General features: G+C 37.3%; 1 protein-coding gene across 17 annotated transcripts in view; it reads left to right on the plus strand.

The window, feature by feature from the left end:
- The window catches only part of nfixb (nuclear factor I/Xb), a 230,767-nt gene that overhangs the window by 80,413 nt on the left and 128,003 nt on the right, over nt 1-22,351 (plus strand). For 13 of the 17 annotated variants that reach the window (XM_048180783.1, XM_048180792.1, XM_048180866.1 and 10 more), the window contains one exon: nt 9,886-10,417. In XM_048180783.1, coding sequence (XP_048036740.1) covers nt 9,886-10,417 — 532 coding nt within the window. Of the gene's footprint in view, nt 1-4,214; nt 4,360-4,452; nt 5,013-7,973; nt 8,710-8,767; nt 8,977-9,885; nt 10,418-22,351 lie in introns of those variants that run through there. The other 4 variants (XM_048180885.1, XM_048180894.1, XM_048180857.1 and 1 more) reach the window with 4 other exon arrangements.

Raw genomic sequence — 22,351 nt, forward strand, 5'->3', positions numbered from 1 at the left:
ACTTGACTCGTACACATGCACAGGCGTTCGACGCATACGCAGTTTTGAGCAATCTCTCGCCATACGGTACAACACATGTAAATATCTTTGTATTCTTTCATGCTAGAGTTGTACAAATGAGGGTACTTTCTAACCGCTTCACAATCTGCCGTCTATATAGGCCTCCATTGTCGCTGTAGCTTGCATGCGTTCTGGGCAGCGTTTCCAAAAGCATGGTAAGCCTAAGTTGATCGTAGAACCATTGCCATCAATGGAGCTATGATCAACTTTGGCTTACAATGCTTTTGGGAAACGCTACCCTGGTGTCTTGTGAAATTGAGTCCCCCCGAGGAATCGGGTCTCCTTTAGGACCCAGGCGATAATGCCTGATCAAACGTTGTTATTGCGATGTCTTGACTAATTATAATCTATTTCACCATTGTATGATGTTTCATACATTAAGTGCACAAACAACATGCTTGAAATATAAAATGAATGCCTATGTATTGCATAATAAAACAAACTGGAAACACATCTATACCTAAAAATGTATTTTGTTTATAAGGATAAGGATTGTTGCAACATACAATGTTCTGTAAAAGTAATATTTTACACAATAATAGCAATGTGGAATAGTATATAATAATATTATAATACTAAATTATCATGCTAAGTACACACAAACGTGATTGGGAACTATATTTGAAGCAAAACACATACCTGATATAATATAAGCTAAGCTATCAGGCTAATCGGGTAGATGTATGCTATGCTAGTGCATAAGCTAACTAAAAAACAGTAAGAAATGCTTGATTTCACAACCTATAGCTTCAGACAGTTATATACTAATATATGAACCATGTAACTTAAAAGACATTAATGGTCATTATAACTCATTTAAATTATATAAATCATAATGACTTGTAATCAGGTGCTAAAAATATTACCCATTAAAAGTAAGTTGAATCAATGGGATCACTTGGGGTCCTAAAGGAGACCCAATTTTTGGGGGGACTCAATTTCTCACCACGCCGGTCTGTTCAGTTTATGCAGGTATTCTTTGACTACCTTGTGAATCAACGCCCACAGGGCACGGTTGCCACCTTAAACTAATAAACTAATTACCACAAAAAAAAAAAAAAAAAGTGCATATGTGAACCAGAGCATTCAAAGTAATTCGGGTCACACGCACTCTACGCTTACCAGGGTTGCCAGGTTTTCACAACAAAACGTGCCCAATTGCTTGTCAAATCTAGCCCAATCACGTTTCAACGTAAAAATCGTGTTCCAGGGGGTACAATCCGCGTTTTTGGTGGGGTTTCCTAGTAAAATTCACATCCCAGGGGCTAAATATCATGTTATTTTGGATCGCTTCACGCCCGCAGCAACAGTGTAAAAGTAGCCCAATTCCGCGGAAAAAACACGGACTTGGTAACACTGACGCTGACCTTCACGTATACGTATACGTAAAAATATATATATATTTTTTAAGAGTACTTTGACTATATGGGGTAAGTTGCTAATGAGAATCTGCCAGTTAATAGTCATTTTAAGGTCCATATAAAGGCCTAAATTTCATATTAAAACATTAATGAAGGACAAAATTATTAATGAAACAGCAATAAAACAATAAAACCGCAAAAGAATTTAGTTTGGCAAAAATAAATTGTATTTAATGAATTTAGTTTGTAAAATTATATCATATAAAACATGTAACAACGATGTAAATGTGACCACCTGCCCTGACATTTATGAAAATACACTCTAAAATAAATTCTGGGTTAAAAACAACCCAAGTTGGGTTGAAAATGGACAAACCCAGCGGATGGGTTAAATGTTTGTGGGTAGTTTTATTTAACCCAACTATTGTTTAAAAATGACTGTATTGCTTGCTAAAAATGAACCCAAAATATGTTGGAAATTACAATTTCTTAATAAGTTTAATGAAAAATAATTAAACAATAAACATTTATTAAATTGCTTGTTAATAAATGTTCACCTTTTGATTATTATTATTGCCTCTAGTAATTATGTGTCTGATTTTTTTGGGTTCATTTTAAGCCAGCCATATTCATTTTTAGCAGCATTAACCCTTGCGTTGAAAGCACAGTTACATCTTGCAGTCCAAATCTTATATATCCAACGTTTATATTAATGCATGCCAAAAAATAAATATTTTATTTAAAAGAAAAGAAGTCACATTTTTTTTTTTTCTTTTTTTTGTTTGTAACCAACATGCAAAACCAACATTTTGCTCCCATATTTCACAGCAACTGCTTTAAAACTGCTTGCGTTTTGAATTGCATATAAATCTGCAGGTGTGCGTCTCTGATTGCGTTGACAGCATCTAATGTCACTCGTCACTGCAAGAGCTCAGTTTTTACTGCGTCTGACTCATCTCAGACTGTCTTTCAACTCAAAACAGACCTGCAGCGAGAGGAGGGGCAGATGCACATGCTGTGCCTTACCTGTGCCAACACACAAACCTGCTCTAACCTCACGCTTACACACCTTCACACACGGCCCATGTCTCTGAGGTGTGAGGTGAGAGTGTGTGTGAGAGTGTGTCCGGTGTCTGACACAATAGACGGCCATGTGTGTGTGTGTGTGTGTTTGGGTCAGCTGTCTCTTTACCGCCATGGTTTTGTCCACGCTGGCATGTCCTCACGATAGCGCGTGTTAGCACATGATTCTCCACGGCCTCCACCTCCCTCAACGTCTGTCATGTTGGTATTTATCACATTTTTACTCCGTCTCTCACTGTCTCATTCGAGGCCTGCCTCCTTCCCCTTTTCAAAAAATGATTCCAACAGCCTCTTTGTCTCTAATTTTCTTTTATTGTCAGTGTCTTTCTCCTGTAAGGCCAGAATCCGCCGTCACGTCTGTCTTCATTATGCAGTTTCAGGGTCACAGTGGGTCACACCCGCAGGGAGGGTCACGGACGCGCAGCGGGCCACCAACAAAACCCAAAATCTCTCTCATTAAACCTGCCTGCTTTGGTCCACAAACCTGCAGATAAAAAAAAAACAAAAACAGAAACTATATCAAACAATACATAATTATTCACTCATCTTCATAATTAAATATTAATTATTGAAAATATGTGCTTCAAAAGCTTAGCTTTAATTGTAGCTATCACTTTAATTAATTATACACTAAATTTTGCAAATGTTCCACCTCTATCAAATATTTAAATTCATGTTTTTCTTATTTATTTGATAAAAACATTTTAATTTGTGATATATGATCTTTCAGGTTCCAGCCTAATTTTCCTAACTTAGCTTGGGTATGTAATAACAACAGTAATACTAATAATAATCATCATCATTATCAAAGCATTATATTTTTTATCATAGCCTATAATAATAATCTAATTATTATTATTAGCTTTTTAGAAGAAATATATTTCATAAGAGATCATCATTTCCAAGTACGAAAGTATATAAAGACACTGATGGCTCTGATATTTCTTAAGAGAGTGAAGTTGAATGGGTTTCACTCTGATGAGATTTAAATCTAATATTTCACTATAACATGTTTGTTTTTTACTAGCTGAGTTCTAGCATAATATATATTTATTTATGTAATAAAACAATAACTGCTTCAATATATCCAGTAGGTTATTTTAAATGTACCTGCTGTCCATTGCTGGCACTGAAAAGCGAGGTAAATGAATTATATTATACTTAAACGGATGTGTTTTTATTTCGTTTTCTGTTTCAGAAGGCTAAATGAGAGTCAAGAGTGTTCCGGTTTTGCCTGTATAAAATGATATAATTTGCTCCGCGAATATTGATATTACACGATATTATATTAGCTTACTATCTAACATTTCGATTAAATCTGTTTCTTATTAATACAGTAATATCTTATTTAAGCTAGACGAATCTCTACAGTTGTTGAGAATTATTTTTAAAGCGCTGCTGGACTGTAATTGAATTCGTCTTTCGTGCCTGTTCTATATCATTTTCTCTTTTCCTCCAAATAACCATTTAAATGCGCTTGGATTCGACAATATTATATTCAGTAACGGAATTATATAATCATTTAAAGTGTTATATCCAAAAAAGAATCACCAGGAAAAATATTATAATGATCAATACTGAGAAAAAAACATCCGCGCTTTCTCAGTCAAAGATCTGATAATCTTTTGTGAATTCTTGAAAAAGAGTGTTTTTGTTTTAGGCTTCCAGTGTTTATGATTTATTTTTCTTCATGTTTTTTTTCTTTATTGTTGCGCCAGCTCAGTAAAACTAGGGTAATGATCACATTTGCTTTATAGAGCAACTTTGCCAACAATTTCTCAGTGTAAAATGTAGGCTAAAATCCTCTGTAGCTCAAATATTGACACAAAATGTAAAACTAAACAAGCTAAAGCAGGTAAGTTTTTTATAAAGTTTGATAGGCCTTACAAAATGCTTTATTTCTCCTATCGCAGCTTGTCATTTTATTAACTGTGCAACTTGAACATTTGATGCCAGGAATTTGTATTTGCTGTTATATAGACCTATAATGCCACTGATTTTTGTAGTATAGCCTACATTATTCAAAATCGTGCGTGTTTGGATGATCAAGTCATTTTCTTTGGCCAAACATTTTTTTTTTCCTGCATTGATTGGAAGGTGTTTGGGTGTGTTTTTGTTATTATTAATTGATTTTACCGTCAGTGACAAACTAACACAAATGATTCTCTGGCGCCCGACAGCAAACACTCTTTCCAGCTCGTTCATTTCCATCCGACTGCTGGCACACACTCGAGAGATGATGTCTTCTCTCTTTTAAGCATTAATATTGTAGGAACAGGCGAAAGGGAAAAAATAACATAGCGATTATTTTTAATTGAGCTGGCAGAAATCTTGTGCTCTTCATAATTTGTGGTCAAAATGGCGGACGTGACGCGCCGCTGATGTTACTTGGCAAAACGCAAAGAAACAAGTCGCTAAATGCTGCTTTACTAACTGTTAAGAGTATTTTAGGATTAACCTGACCTTCTTGAGGAGCAACACGCCTCTAGGCGGGAATCACAGGCCAGGGTTTGTATGGTTTTGGTGACAGGACGGGAACAGGGGTGGAAATAATGATGAATTGCGATATTTTGCTGCGTTATGGATATTACAATAAAACATTTAACCTTTCATTTGTCTTGTTAGTTAAGTTTTTGTTTTATATTTTGGAAAAGCTCATTGAAAGCGATGACAGGCCAATACAAAGCAAGGTTTAACGGAGACATCAATCTCACTGCGTTTATAAAAAATAGGCCTAAAATGTACAAACGTTCAATAAATAGTTTTATTGGTAATGATGACAATAACAAATAGTTCTTCTGCCAAGTAATATAGGCCCAGTTCATTAACATTAGCCTAAATAACTATGTGTTTATTGTTGGAAAGCAACCTGAAACTGGCAGTTGGCTATGTTAAACTGAATATTTTGAATATCGTTTTTGTTTTCACAATTTACACAGCGCACATTTGAAGACAAAGATATTTGAGTGTCCATGAAGTCCTTGATTATTTTTTTCTTTCTTTCGTATTTTAAGTGTTTTTGGCAGGAATATCATACTGGCATGTGCTGCAGTCGAATAGTTAAAAGATTGTGTGGACTAGATATTATCTCTAGCTTTTTATCTTAGTTTAATATTATAAATAATTTAATGTACTATTTACCATTTGCATACTAGTTAAAATTATTATGTTTTTGATTTGTAAAATGCTTTATTTTGACCTACTCTCTGACACTGCTTTTCTATAGAATAAGTGCTTCAGGCAAGTGAGTTTTCAAATGCACATGTTGATCAGGACCTAATTATCTCATACCCGCACTGGTAGGAAGCCATTAAGGGCTGTGTTTCAAACAGAGAAGGGATTGTTTGAAATAAAGGTGCTGCTTTTATTGAATCAAATGCATTCATAAACAAATTCTGCTCTCCTCTGGTTGTGTGCTTCAATTAGCATCTTATTAGAGACCTCAAGCAGGTGTTGGTTTTGACACGTAGGCTCAGATTTGAAAGAGGAAACACTAATGAAGAGTTTTACTGCAATGGGAGAGCGTTATCACCCTACATCCGTCCAATGAGGTTTCCTTGGTCTGTCATTTAAGAGATATTTGCATATGTTTGCTAATCCAGCATTTCAAATCAATTTCCTTGTCTTGTTTTTTTGTGGGAAGAACAGCGTCCAAGCAGTCATTCAGTGTTTTTATAATTTTTTTAGAACGTCAACAAGAATTGATCCGCCGCTTCGTCTATGTCTCGTTTAGTAGTCTCAGATCTGAATATCTCTAGGAATCTCTGCTCTGCTTTATGCCGTAAGCAGCTGTTGTTTTATATTCTTTTTGATGGCATGATTAAAGTATTCCCAAAACTCAGATAAAAGATTATGATTACATGCGGGAAAAAAACGCATTATTTGCACTCACAGTTAAATCAATCGTGGCATTTGAAAAGCATTTTAAACCGTTCATTGGCAGATTTCTGATGCATATTAAAATTTGTGCAGTTAAACTTTGAAACCTTTACAAAAACAAGTTCTTGTAGAATCTGTTGTCAAACTCATTAGTGGTCGACCATTTCTGAAAATGGAGCGGACGCAACTTCTGGTATAATTGATTCTGTGCGGCAAACTCAATATTCATTCAATGCCACACTGTAAACTCTAACGCTAAAAATAATGAACTAGTTTGAGTAGGACAAACTTAAATTAAACAAATTAGTTCAGTCAAATCAACTTTTATGAGTATTTAGCACTTTCTTTTTCTTTCAAGTTCACAGAACTGATATATTTTAAGTATACTGAACTGTTTCATTGTTTTGAGTTTTATGAACTTATTTCTTTTAATTTAGATGAACTTAAGTTTAATTTAAACTGGGCTGGGATTTCTATTTCCCATGCTTTGCCTATCATACACGAAAATGAGAGTAAATGCTAAAATTAAGTGTTATATAATGTTTTTTTGTGCAAGATTAGTGTTAAGTGGAAGATTTAGTAGTGATTAATGTTTTGTTATGCTAATTTAGAAGAGTTTCTGTTAATGTTGGTTTTTGGAGAGTTATGGTATTAAGTGGTGCAAATGCAACTTGGTTTGAGAGCAGGTATGTTAAATCTTTATATTTCTGCACTCATTCAGCAAGTGATTTACCATGCTATTGTTAACATGTTAGCATTATCTGAATTAGTTTGTTACAGCTAGTTTGCACTAATAAAAATGTTTACATTGTGGTTACATGCTAATTTCAAGTTAAATGTAATGTGAATTACTCCACTCAAACATTTCAAGTTAAGAATTAAAATGTATGAGTAGAAAAATCTGCCAGTTCTGCTTACTTAAGCTTTGAATTTCTCAACTTAAAAATTTTGAGAACTCAAATTTTTTTGAGTTTTGCCAACTAATTCGGGTTTACAGTGCATTCCAAACAACTTCTGCAGAGTTTTTCGAGTAACTTCTTCAGATAGGTCCGATATTCTCTGCTTCGTTGAGCTCCTTGTGTTGGGTGTTTTCGCAGACAAACACAGCATATGTTTGTTTTAAATTAGAGATGCACATGGGGTGCGCGGTCGCTTTCGTCTTTGTCTCGGCCGCTAAATCCACAAGCAGCTGCCGGCTGCAGGGTCTGCTGGGAGTTTCGGAGAGAGAGCGGTGCTCTTTCTCCCATCAGCCTGTGCCAAGGTGGCATTACGCAAGCCGGCGGAGGGGAGGGTCTGGTATAGCCACAGCAATGGTCACCCCAACCCAGACTTAAGAGCACAGTTGCCATGACAAGCTTGATGGGATGCTGAACTTTGCCTCGGCGGTGGATCGGAACTTGTCAAACTGGCAAATTGTGCACCATCGGACTGGACTGGGTGCTCTTGCTCGCTCACTCGCTCTCTCTCGTTCTGCCACCAGCCCCCCTCCTCTCTTTCCCCTCCCTTTCAGCTCTTCAAGCTAACGTATTGGCTGAGCTACAGGCATCTTGTTGCCAAATAGGTGGGCCCTACTCGTGTTGGCAAAGACTCAGGCAATGGTTAAGGAAAGAACGCGGAGAGAGAGCGAGCTATCGAGAGAGAGAGAGAGAGTTGGAGAGAAAAGGAGTAAAAAAAGCAGCAGCACTTGGGTTTGCCAGCGGTCCTGCGAGCTCGTCCAACATTGATTCGGTTCTCTTTTTTTTTTTCTCCTGCCTGTATTCTGTGCTTTGCATTAGCCAGCTCCCCCCACCCCCCTCCGCGGCATGCATGTGCGCGCGTGTGCCTGCGTTATGTGTGCGCCGCGCGCTCTGAGTTTTCTGCTGGATCCAAAGATCTAAGAAAACACTCATTGCTCTTTGCCAAGGATTTTTTTTTTCCGGCATTGTTTAGATTTTTTTTTTTTTGTTAATTATTTGGAAAGCATTTATTTTGAGCACTGTTGCCTTTCTAGTTCTATTTTTTTCTGTGCACACACCTTTATTTTGTTTCGTTTTTTTTTTTTTTTTTTCTAACCAATTTTACCATCTTGTAATTTTACCTGGAACCGTTTGCAGCAAAAGCAAATTTCCTGATCTTGAAATTAACTTCTTTCCGCCGGCAATTGGAGCATCTCCAGTCTTCTTTCCTTTTTACCCAAGTTTTTTTTTTTTTTGTCGCCAATTCTTCATCCTTGCCAAGCCAGCAGTTGTTGTTTCGGCGTGAGTGGCAAAGAACTGGTGCGGGTGGATTTTTTTCTCTTTTTTCTATCCTGAACGGCGTGCCAAATTTATGATGAGAGTGCAAAATGGTAACTACCAGCCTTTCTCTCTCTTTCTGCTCCTGTCTGCAGTGTGCTTTTCATGGTGCTTCTCCATTGTGGAAATGTGAAGATGCCTGGATTTCTGCAGCGCAGCAGCCCGCAGAGAGGGTTTTGATGGCAGGTCTTGAAGGGACGCAGTTTAACCGCGGTCTTGTTGTGGCGAGAGTTGGCGGAGAGGGTCTGGGGCACGGCGGGCCTGGCACTGGGGCATCGTGGCGTGGTTTAGGCTTTGTCACTGAGCGTTGTGTGGTGAAGGTATTATTGGAGAGCTGAATGAGTCTTCCGTTGCCGTGGGGATCGCCAAGCTTTTCTTGGCCTGACTTGGGCTAAAGAAGCTGCTTTCTGTGAATCACAGAACCCGGGAATTCCTGCACTGCCTCTTCAGTGTTTTAGTTTGCAGTTTACTAAAGTGTATTATTTTTTTTAGAATAATTCCGTCTGAGCTCAAGGGGATTTTGATGCATGCTTCTGTGAAAAAAAAAAATATATTTTTTTTTTCCAAGTTAATTAATTTCTACACTGCAAAAAATAATTTTCTCAATTTGTATCCTTAGAACATGATTTGATGCATGCTTGTGTGAAAAAATTTCAATTGAAAATATTTTTTTTCCCAAGGTAATGGACTAAATTGATTTCTACACTGCAAAAAATAATTTTCTCAATCTGTAGTTTTGTGTTTATTTCAAGTAAAAATATGTAAAAACATTCTTAAATTAGTATAAATGTACTTGAGGAAAGATGATTATTTAAGCTGATTCTTACATGTATTTATAAAATTATTTTCATGATTTATCATAACATTTTTTCTTTTGTCAAATCAACTTAGATAATTATTGTAGTTCAGATAACATAATATTTTGAGTTTCTGTTGATTAAACCAATCACCTTCATTGTACTCAAAATTTTAAGGCAGCCAGGTAACTTACTTTTTTAACTGCTTAAAACCTACAACTCATTTAAAATACATGTACAGTAATTCAGGATGCATTCTGTAGTATTTGCTACTATTTTCTTTTTAAGAGCGTTTAGATATTTTTACTGGAAAAGCAAATCAAAAAATGTTATTTGCAGATATGTCCACTTGATTTCATGCAATGCACTATTTTTCAAATATCTTCTCATTTCCTTGAGCTCTGAAATTCTTTCTCTTTTTGCGTCCACCAGGATGAATTTCATCCCTTCATCGAGGCTTTGCTGCCACACGTCCGTGCGTTCTCCTACACCTGGTTCAACCTCCAGGCCCGCAAGCGCAAGTACTTCAAGAAGCATGAGAAGCGCATGACGAAGGACGAGGAGCGCGCCGTCAAAGACGAACTCCTGGGCGAGAAGCCCGAGATCAAGCAGAAGTGGGCGTCCCGTCTGCTCGCCAAGCTCCGCAAAGACATCCGGCCGGAGTTCCGCGAGGACTTCGTGCTCACCATCACGGGGAAGAAGCCGCCGTGCTGCGTACTGTCCAACCCCGACCAGAAGGGCAAGATCCGCCGCATCGACTGCCTGCGGCAAGCGGACAAGGTCTGGCGTCTGGACCTGGTGATGGTGATCCTGTTCAAGGGAAGCCCGCTGGAGAGCACGGACGGAGAGAGGCTGGTCAAGTCCCCGCAATGTTCCAACCACGGCCTCTGCGTGCAGCCGCACCACATCGGAGTGTCCGTCAAAGAGCTGGACCTGTATCTGGCCTACTTCGTCCACACGCCAGGTGAGTCAGACATGCGCTGAAATACACTGGTTCAGGAAACGCGGTCCGGTTCAGTTCCGGGCTGTATTCCAAAAACACACTCCCAATGCAAATGTATGCAAATACAGCCTTTGTTGTGTTTATTTCTTTTTGTTTTTAGCTTGGTGTTCTGTGAAATTGTGAAAATGATGACTTTTTGCTCGACTTTTTGTGTGTGTGTGTGTGTGGACTGGTTTACAGGTCATGTATGTTGCAGCGTGTAACATAATGCAACTGAAAGTTGTGCGTACGTGTGTGTGTAAATGTCAGATTGTGTATCGTGGCAGTGACAGCTGGCCTTCTCCCAGCTGGTGTGAAGGCCACACACACACACACACACACACACACACACACACACACACACACACACACACACACAGGTCAGTTACACTGCTGCCCTTAAATACACACACACCTATAATCAGAATGATCACATTCTCATAGACACATTTACTTTCAGTTTTCATTCTGTTCAATTTATGCATTTTATTTATTTATTTTAATATTTTGCTCAGTATTGAAAGAAATGTGAAAATTAGACATTCAAATTGGGGAAAAAATTCAAATGATATTCATGAAACCTCATGATCAATAGACTACATATAATTTAGAATCTATAAAATGTAAAAATAATGAATTTTATTCTGCATTTATTTTTTTTTTTTAATTATGATTTTTTCCAGATGTTCAGGAATAATATCTTTGCCATTATGGCAAATATTTAATATTTATGTTTTATATTTAATTTATTGTATATTTGGAAATTTTATAATGGTAAATATTTAATAATAATAATAAGCAATATAAATTGCCAAGATGCTTTGTAGCTTTCCTACTACAATTATTGTTTATTTAAAATGGCAAATATTTAATTTTTATATTTTTATTTATATTGAATTTATTTTATATTTTAAATTTTATAATGGTAAATATTTAATAATAATATCAATAAGCATTATAAAGGCCAAAATGTTTTGTAGCTTTCCTACAACATTTATTGTTTATTTTAATGCATTTTATTCAGTTATTTTTAAGTTATTTATTTATTTATTATTTCAGTGTATTTAAATACATTAATTTATTTGTTGTTTCTTTTTATTTATTTTAAAGTGTATTATTTTAGGGTTAGGGTTGTGGTTTTGTTGCATTTGCACGTATTTATTTGCCAGACGCACTATATGTCGGTCACTATGTTGGTGTCAGTTCCTGAAATAGACACTCACAGACAGCACAGTATTATATTTGCAGCTATTTACAGACAGCTCAGATATTTAGCTATTATCTGTGTGCTCAGAGTATGTGAACAGGCAGCATTTGACGATGGTTTCTGCCTTTGTTGTGACACAGAGCCGTAATTCTGTTTGTTGGCAGGGGCGCTGAAAGAGATTTTGTTGCCCATGCCGAGTTTCCCTTTTGCTCCGTGTGGAACCCAGCGTCAGTTAGCCGGTTCACCATGCCGTTCTTTTCCTGTTTAACAGAATGCCAGGACTCAGATTATCTCCTGCTGACCCGGCCGAATCTCCTGTCTTAATCCGGACGCTATTAAAACGGCCCGATGGCTCATTGTTCTGGCCACATCCGCTTTACTACTTCCTTATTGATGGAATATAACTGCAACGTTTGTTTGTTTTCCTTAAACACAGACAGACCCTGTTTCTGACCAAGGCTGTGTCTCAATACTAGTGTTACTTGAGCTCAGTGCTGCGTTCGACACTCTAGATCATAAAATACTTTTAGATCGGCTACAAAATTACACTGGTTTTTAGGGACAGGCATTAAGGTGGTTTAGATGGTATCAGACGGTCACCATTTTGTCTATTGGAAAAACTGACGAAGACAACGTCAGTAAATTATGGAGTGCAGCAAGGGCCTGTGTTAGGCCCCCCGTTATTTTCAATATTCATGCTTCCACTTGGTAATATTATAAGAAAACATGGAATTAGTTTCCACTGTTAAGCCCATGGTAAATTATCCAAGTTGACAGAGTGTGTTAAAGAGTGATTTGTATATGTACATTTGTGAGATTACATAATAATGACAGTCCCCTCTGATAATAGATTACTAAATTGTAATGTTGACATGCATCTTCTGTAAAGCTGCTTTGAAACAATATGTATTGTGAAAAGCTGTGAATTGTTTTACCTCATCTGTATTTTCTAAAGATTATTCTCAAAGCAAACATTTGCATTTATGTTTTTTTCGACTGCAGTTTAAACTGCTAGAGCAAGCTGCGAAAGCGGCTGCCAAAAAGCAGGCCTGGTTTAGATCACTTCTGCTTTTGCTGTCTCTAAAAATCAGCGTTTACATTTCGGCTCCGGCATTTGAACAACAACACGCACTGTGATGTTTGCACGCTGCAGATCAGGTGTTAGAAAGCACGATTTGTGTATAATTTACACTTCAGGTCCTGTTTCACCGGCGCATGCCGGACAAGCGACCGTTTGGTGGTTTATTGACGAGATGCGTGTCGTATCGCCCTTTGGGAGCGATTAATGACGTTAAACTCTGCAGAAATGCGCTGGTTAAATACCCAGGAGCACGATGCCGTAATTACGCTCGGTCTTCTGGTCGTATGCCGGCTGTATTAATGATGATGATTAATGGGAGTTGTTGACGAGCATCTCAGATCTCTGGCCGCCTTGCGCCGCTCCAGAGAAAAAAAAAGTTTCTGTTTTTCTTCTGCGTTTGTCAGAATGATGGATGCTTTCTCTCGGGTTAGTCATCTCTGGAGCTCGCCACCACGTCATACGGCTTCCATTATCGCGCAGTCATGATAAAAACATGTGCCTGCTCTCATCTCTAATCGAGCTGTGTCCAGCTCAGACATCCGATAAAACGCCGGCCGCAATGCCAAGTTCTGTAGTCAGACGACGGCTATACAGCTCTGTGTTGTAAAGACGAGAGAGAGCGGCAGACGCTGAAAGGAGGGGAACTAATGGTGGCCTTTTCCTTTCAGAAAAGGAAATGGATGTATGACAATAGACTCTTAAAGTGCGGTCAAGCGTTAAATCACTTGTTTCACAGCGAATCATCTATTCAGGATCATTTCCACAGCTTTCAGAGGTGTTAGAGATATCGGAGAGGTGTTGCGATTCTAGCGGGAGTTTAAAAATAAAGATGTGTTTTGTGCTGATGGTGTTTAAATTAATACATTTGCGTTTATCAATATTTTCTGCAACAGTTTTTTTTTAGCTGAAGTTTGGGCATCTCTTCAGAAGTGAGATGAAACTATGAAAGTGGTAAGATTGGTTGACCTTTGGGCAGCTGCGTTCCTTCTTGGCTGGTAAACAAGACTCCCGCCGCTCCAGGCTTTGAGGCCCGAAACCAGACCGACAGTCACCCGCACTGACCACTTTGGTCACCTTCACATTTGATTTGATTTGATTTGATTTGATTTGGACCTGGATGTAATTTGGAGTGTTTTTCAGGAATGTGATGGAGTTACTTGGATCACATTCAGGAAGCTGGTTTTCCTGTGTTTATTGTGTTTGTGAGAGAGAGTTTGTTTAATTACAGGTGCTGGAAAAATATTATTCCATTTGGATTTTGCTACTTTTTAGCCGTTTTTTTAAATTATTAATATGTCATTTTAATCAGATTTTTTTTATCTGTATGTTATAACTCTTTTGTTTAGATACTAGAAAATAGAGAAAATGCTAAAATATTTGCTTCAGTGATAGCAGGAAACAAATCATTATGAAAAATGATCATTTTCAAAATAGATTTCATAATATCAAATATAACATTAATACAACTTTTAATTATTTTTTTTTATGTTCATAAAATAAAAAATACAGTTTTAATGATACATTTTTTTTTAAATGTATTCATGAATTTTTCATGTCTTCCAATTTATTATAAAATATTTAGCAAGGCATGAAACATCTTTTAAATGACATTCTAGAATATTTGACAATATATATATATATATAGAATATTTAAAATATTCTAGAATATTTTATTGATGTATTTGTTATTTTTTTAAATGTTTTTAGCATATTATATAATTATCTTTGCTTTATTTTTGTGTAGTTAAAATATACAAACAGTAATGTCTAAAGATATTTATAATAGTTCACTCATTAATTATATGCTATGCTATGTGTGGAAAAACATCAGATTATGTACATTTATTTATTAATTTGATGTAAATAAGATGGAAAAAATGCATGAGAAATGTAGTGTGTGTGATTCAGGTATTCCCTACTTTCCCTACATTTTGTCCCCACATGGATAGAAAAACTAGAACTTTTTGATCTTCTAGGGACATTTTTTGGTCCCCATGAGGAAAATAGCTTATAAATCATGTTAAATGCATAAAGTTCTTTGTGATATGTAGATTTAGGGAGATAGAGTTAGTGTAGGGGATAAAAAATACAGTTCCAACTAAACGAAACACTGATCACCGTAATGGTGACCGTGTACAGTATAAAAGTCATTGTGTCTATGGAAAAGCCCCCATAAAACGTGAAAAGTTGTTTTTCCTCTGTTCCAACACTCGTGCAGCATGATCTCATCACCAGGAGAGAAAGTCAAAAACAGCAGAATTCAGAAAAAAATCTATAGATGAGAACAACCGGCGCAGCTGAAATGGAAAACAGGAGAAATGTTGAAGGAGGAGAAGGATTGACTTTGGCTCGCACTGCTTTTCTTTACGGCCGTTTCGTTTGGGTAGAACAGGCGAAATAAACTTGGAGAGGTAAAACCGCATAAACGTATAATCACATAAACATACAAGCAGCAAGAAATAATGTTAAGCAGAGATATTAATATTGTCTGGCAGTTTAAACACAAACTACACCAAATGAATCCTCCTCCTTATCAGCCATTAATTATTGTTAATATTACTATTTGCATTGTTGCGTTTGTTAAAACAGAGAATAGAACAGCGGGCAGAGAATAAAGACGGTGTAAAATGCCAAGATGGAAACAAAAGCCGGTCTGCGAAGGGAACTTCGACTGGTGTGTGTGTTTGGCACTGCCGCACGGATCTCAGCTTTTCAAATCACGCCACACGCTCTGCCAACATCCCTCTCTCTTTCCCAGCCTCTCCTTCCATTTAACCCGCTTTTTCAGGCCCTATCCTCTGCTTTTCCTCCGTCACAACGCCGACGGGAAAAACAAGCCTTTACGCAATTCCGTATAGAAATACAGTTTTCTTTCGCACGTATTTCAAGGCTCGTTTCTTTTTTCATGTGTCTCTCTCTCTCTTTTTTTTTTTTTTTTTTTTTTTTAATGATTCAGGAATTGGCTGCGGCGAACGATCCCATACGCTTACGATAGCCACGTTCCAAATCAAAATGGAGAGTTTGGCAGCGCTGACTTTGGCTGCCGGGCTTCTGTCTGGGATGTTAGACGTGCAAAAATACCGCTTCGATAGATCATCCGGCTAATCGTGTTTAAGTACATATTTTTTTTCACACAAAATAACCCTTTACGCGTCACCCGAATGGTCAAACTGTCGCCAGCAGAACGAAAGTGTGTTTGAACTTCTAAAGCGTGTCAGTAGAACCGGCTGAAGCTGGCATGAGCGCATGACACCTTTGACAAGCGGGTTTTACCAGATGAGAGTTACAGAGTTTGACACGAGCCCTTATAGGAATGCTGTGCCTTATTTATATATGGGTGTGTACGACGTGACAAGGCGGACAGGCTAATAGCAGCAGTCAGACTGAGCGAATAATGATTGGAAAATGAGGGCTATTATTGAACTAGAGTAAACAGCACAGGACTCTGGTGAAAAGACCTCATTCACCACAGAGCTGGAGTGCAGCGGCTTTCTTCTCCTCAGGGGTCCTCCTGCCGCTCTCAGAAGCCGCCTTTTGTTCGCCGCGGAGACGGACAGAAAGAGAGAGAGGGGATGAAGCCCGTGCCGGTCTAACCGGACCTTCGTTTTGTCCTGTCCACGAGACCGTTTCAGCACTGCAACAGTAGACGAACTGCCCTTCGGAAATAAAAACTGACATGGAAAAAGTACCATGGTACTGTCACTTTTTTTTTTTTTTTTTCCAGCATGGTACCTTTGCAATGCAGTAAATTAGTGATCTGCTGATTTGCAGAAATTACTACATCGAATGGTACTGTGGTATCAGATTTTAATACCATGGTACTTTTTAGTGATGCTGATTTTTCCTTTACAGAAATTACATGTACGTTTTACCATAGTAATACCTGCTGATTTGTATTTCCCCTTACAAAATTACCATGTTATACTACTACAACTACCGTGTTTCTTCATGTGTCATAATGATATAGTAAATATTTGTCCCTCTGGTGTGTTTTTTCCTTAAAAAATATTACGTCAAACTAACAAAAAAGTACCTCGGTAGTGCCATGTTTTTTGTTTATATACATTTACAGTCACTTTTACCAATGCATCACAATATAGTAACATTATAATACAGTAAATGTATGACCTTATTTTTTTATGTATTTCTCAAGATTTTCATTTGATATACTTAACAAAAATTACAAAGGTACATTTTACCATGGTGATACAGTAAACATTTTACCCACTAATTTGTTTTTCCCTTACAAAAATTTGTTACACTAACAAAAATGTACCATGGTATTACCATATTTTTTTTTACCATGTATTCATTCAGAACTTCTGTCCAAGTGTCTCGACATGGTACTGATGTAACACAGTAAATTTATTATCTTTCTTACTGAAAAGTACTGTGGCAGTACTATAGTATAGTGATGACGTCAGATGGTTGTACCATTGTACTTTTTTTAAGTGCTGCTGTTTATCTCTTACTGAAATTTACTATGGTACTACCATGGTGTTTTTAAACATGGTACAATTGCGAACAGTAAATGTATTTCCCTTAACAACATTTATTATAGTAAATTAACAAAAAAGTACCATGGTATTACTGTGTTGTTGTTTTTTTCAACAGACTTGCACTTGTCACAATATAGTGCCATTATAATACAGTAAATGTATAGTAATTTTCTGATGAATACTAAAAGAAAATTACCTTGGTATATTGCAAGTATTATTGGAAGTACCATGATTCACCATTTTATATACAAGTAAACAAAAAATTACTTGTCCCAAACTTTTGAATGGTAGTTTTCAACATCGACAATAATCAGAAATGTTTCTTCAGCAGCAAATCATCATATTAGAAAGATATCTGAAGGATCATGTGACACTGAAGACTGGAGTAATGATGCTGAAAATTCAGCTTTGCATCACAGGAATTTTAAAATCTATTCAAATACAAAACGGTTATTTGAAATAGTAATAATATTTCACACTATTAATGTATTTACTGTATTTTTAATCAAATAAATGCAGCCTTGGTGAGCAGAAGAGACATCTTTCAAAAACATAATATATATATATATATATATATATATATATATATATATATATATATATATATATATAATAAATTTCCAAATTTGTATCTTTTTTTATTTTTGTCCTTTTTTTATGACTGGTGCTTAGGGTTACCACAGTTTTACTGTAGTAACATCTACAAATGAACAAATTTGTGAATGTTTATGAAACTTCTCTTATAATGCTTCAGGGCTGTATGTGACGAGTGAATACTAATGTATGGATGTTTGCTTGGAGTCGGTGTGTGAGCAGGTTTCCATCTGTGTGAAATCACATGCTTCTCTGTGTGTGTGTGTGTGTGTGTTTGTGTAAGTGCACGTGAGCGAGAGAGAAAAAACCCCGCATCAGGGCAGCTCAGGGACGCGGAGTGTAAACTAGGTGCTAATGCCTCCTTTTGCCTGTTTTGTCAGTGCAAACGTTCTAATTAATGGGAATGGAATAAATAAATTAAGCGGCTACGTCTCTCCACAGCTGAGCAGCGAGAGAGAGAGCGGCTGTGAATTTCTCTTTCCTGTTCCACTTATCATGTTATGACCTATTAGTCCGGGCTTTGATGCAGAGGCTTTTGTGAACACACAAAAGCAGCTTTATTCTGTCAGATTTATGAGGTATTCATGTAACTAATAAAATCTTTTTCCTCCAGATTTGAATTCATTGTGCATGTAATTAACTTTGCGGAGAGCGCGCTAAAATATATGCAAGTAAAGTGCCAGTGCTGGTTAGTGGTGTTTGCTAAGTCGAGCATTTCTAGTACTGTTACTTAGAGGTTAAGTGATTTGAAGTAACTCCTAACACCAAGTATGAAACTTTGTGGTATGTTTCCATTGGGAATGCCTCTGTGCTGTCTCATAATCCCTTGCACCGTCCGCAACCTGTACAGACCCCTGTTTATCCTGATTCTTCTTGCCGTTCCAGTCTTTGCCTCTCTCTCTCTCTCTCTCTCTCTCTCTAACACACACACACAGAAAGAGAGAGAGAGAGAGGACGGCCAGTGCAGGTGCAGTGATTAGAGCAGATTTATTGTAGTCTCTTGCTCTCATTTAGTCTAATTTTATAGAGCCGCTTTAATTACAGTGCAGTCCTGAACCTCTGAACCTTACCTGCTCTGATGATAATGCCCTATTCACTCTCCTCCGTCTTTCTCTCTCTCTCGGGAGGAGATTTTAAATACATCATAAGGTACATTAAAGGAATTATTCACCCAAATCGCTGCATATTATTTTCTTTCTTCCGTGAAACACCAAATGAGATGTTAGGTAGAATGTTCATGCTGCTCTTTAACTCTTTCCTCGCCAGCAGTTTTGATAATTTTCACTATATATATATATATATATATAAAATATTCTAGCTTCATGATTTTTTTTTTTTTTAATTAACACTTGAATGTGGGTAAGATTCATATAAAAAAAAAAAGCTACATTTTGAACAAAAAGCTGAGAAAATCGTATTTTTGTCAAAGTGCACAAGCACGCTTTTATCACTTCTGCTTCTGTTTTGGCCTGTGTTTTGATCCGGAGATTCTGTACTCTTTCCGAAGATGCGCAATAGTGCCCCCTACTGTATAACAGTGAAAACACGGAAAGTCTAAAAATTCCGTCAGGGAAGCGTTGTCATAAAGGATGGAAAATTCCATCAGTGGCAGGAAAATAGTTAAAAGTGGATGGTGATTTGTACATTTAAGCTCAAAGTACCATTACTGGTACAATAATTTCACTTTTGGAATTGCTGAACTGAACACTGAAATGAACACTTCTTTAACAAAATGTACTAAAAAAAGTTTTAGTATGAATATGGTAGCCTTACTCTTATCTATAAGCTAGTGTGCGTATAAGCTTTCAAAACTTAGTCTCTGATATCCGCTAAAATGGATCACGGATTTTCATGACTTCACCGCAGACTTCTAAAGTGTCCCGCCCCCTACATTATAAATACACGCTGAAACTTTGGCTGACATCAGTGTACGTGTGTGTAAATATGCTTTCCATTGAGGCAAATGAAGTCTGGTTTCACGTTAGTGTCACGCGAACCGCAACGCACACAGTCTGCTCCGATCCAGAGACACGAGAGCACAGAGCGGATCATATGCGCGAATCGGCGCAGACCACAAAATGTATCGGACCCATTTGAATTCTGCACAGAATGCTACATTTTAAAGCGATATGGAGGAGATTAGGAGGCGAAACGGTTAGAGATTAGAAGGAAACTGAGGCTTTACGCAGCTCAAAGGCATTGTCTGAGCTGTGATATAAACGACACGCTATTGCCTATTTTAAAAAAGGGGAGGAGCTGTTTGATATGTCCCACCCTGTCTTCCTGTTTCAGTGGAAATTACCTTAAACACATTGAATAATGCTGTGCATTCTAAGGCACTTCAGTGGGCCTTTAAAAATAAACATAACTTTTTCATAGTTCCTATAACTACTGGAGGAAGTACCTGCTTTTTGGTGTGTTCTCAACACAGGAACTGGGCAAGATTTTAGTTATAAGAACGCCTTTTGGGGGGACTAAATTAGCTCCTACTTCAGTGTAGGGTCTAACCCAGCATAATATGAACTATCAGTGACGTAAGTATATGTTGATTGGCCGAACACATGTCGAAACCCCGGCACCTTTCAGTGAACAGTTCGTAAAAGTGGGAAGAACATTTTAATAATCTAAAGAATCTTTTTCTACTATAAGGAGTTTTTTGTGCAGTGGACAAATTCCATGGATGTTAAAGGTTCTTCATGGAACCACCAATGCCAATAAAGAATCTTTATTTTTAAGAGTGTAGATTTTAGAAATGCCGCTAGCCGTGTTAATTTTCGCATTTTGTTTTTTGACGAAAATATTTTTAAATTTAGTCAATATTTCATGTCTTCACTAATTTTAGTCAGTTGCACTGTTATCTAAAGTGGTGTCTAAATTTAGTCTACAAAAAATATAATTTTAGTTGATTGTAGTTGCTGTTGTTTTTGTTTTAGCAAGACAGTTGTTCTTGCGATCACAAGAATGAATGCAAATTCAACCTGACTGCAATATTTACAGCAGCTTATATTTTTGTCTTGTTTTTCTGCAAAAACAAAAAACAAAACAAAGTAGGAAAGCTGAACCACAATTAATTTCAGTAGGCTAATTATGCAAAAAATTACAGGTAATTCTAGGCTACTCTTACTGTCACTAATAGGCCTACTGATTATTGGTGGGTTTTCACTGCAAAACAACACAAAAATGCGTCAAAAATCACAGGAAATTTGCAAATTCAGTCATGTTTAGCACACTGTTACAGAAAGACATGTCTTAAACATTCTGACTACTAGCATGTAGGTTTAATTGTGCATAATCTCATGTATAACAGTCATTTGGGTTATTTAACCCAAAACACATTTTTTTTTGAGATAGTCATAATCTTTTAAGATTTTTTTTTTCCAAAAAATCGTTGTTAGTGCATTAAAATTGTCAAATTTTCATCAACAGTATGTTTTTTTCTTTTCTCTTTTACTTAAGTTTTTTCGTTATTATCTTCATGCACATATTTTGTTGATGAACTTGTGTATTCATGCTAATCGGATACAGTTAGTTGTTTGTCACTAGTTAATCCATTTTTAAATGCAATTTTTGATTAAATTACTTTCTAGGGAGCTTAACTTGAACATTCTGTTAATGACACAACTATAGATGAATGAAAATATTTTAATTTCAGTGAAAAAACCGCTTTGACTGCTGTGCGTGAACATGTTCCTTGTTCTCCTGAGTGTCTCCTCCTGAGATTGTGGAGCAGCAACACATGTTCACTTACAAGCATGCTTCCTTTCGTTTTAGCATTCTGTTTTCCTCCTCTCATCTGTTTTTCTCTTCATTCGACATCATCCCCTGTGACTCCTTGAACCAGAGATACAAGAAGACACGTTGGTGCCTGTGAAGTGTGTGTGTGTACTGTATGAGCACATGTGCGTCAGAGTGCGAGACTAGGCCACAACAAACGGCATCTGCAGATATCACATATGGGCAAAACCATCACAGATCCCCCACACACACATCCCAGAGCAGCTGAACCCCTCTTCACACCTGATGCTGGGGGTCTGTGTGTTCCCCACTCTATTCCACAAACACAGATGGGACCCTGAACCCCCAGGACGGGCCTCAGACCGGGGGCTTTCCTGGCTGTTGGTCCAGGCCGGTCGGCTCTGGTTGTGGGTGTGCGAGTGCTTCTGACAGGCTCGCTCTGAATCCGCAGATCCTTCTGCTTATCTGTCTATCTATCCATTTATCGCTCTAGCTTTCGTTCATTTGTTCTAGCTATCGTTTGTTTATTCGTTCATTCTATCTAGATTTCGTTCGTTCTATCTATCTAGCTTTCGTTCGTTCTATCTAGCTATCGTTCGTTCGTTCTATCTAGCTTTCGTTCGTTCTATCTAGCTATCGTTTGTTCGTTCTATCTAGCTATCGTTTGTTCTATCTAGCTATCGTTTGTTCGTTCTATCTAGCTATCGTTTGTTCGTTCTATCTAGCTATCGTTCATTCCTTCTATCTAGCTATCATTCGTTCTATCTAGCTATCGTTTGTTCGTTCTATCTAGCTATCGT

Source organism: Megalobrama amblycephala, linkage group LG1, assembly GCF_018812025.1.
Source record: "Megalobrama amblycephala isolate DHTTF-2021 linkage group LG1, ASM1881202v1, whole genome shotgun sequence".
Classification (NCBI taxonomy): domain Eukaryota; kingdom Metazoa; phylum Chordata; class Actinopteri; order Cypriniformes; family Xenocyprididae; genus Megalobrama; species Megalobrama amblycephala.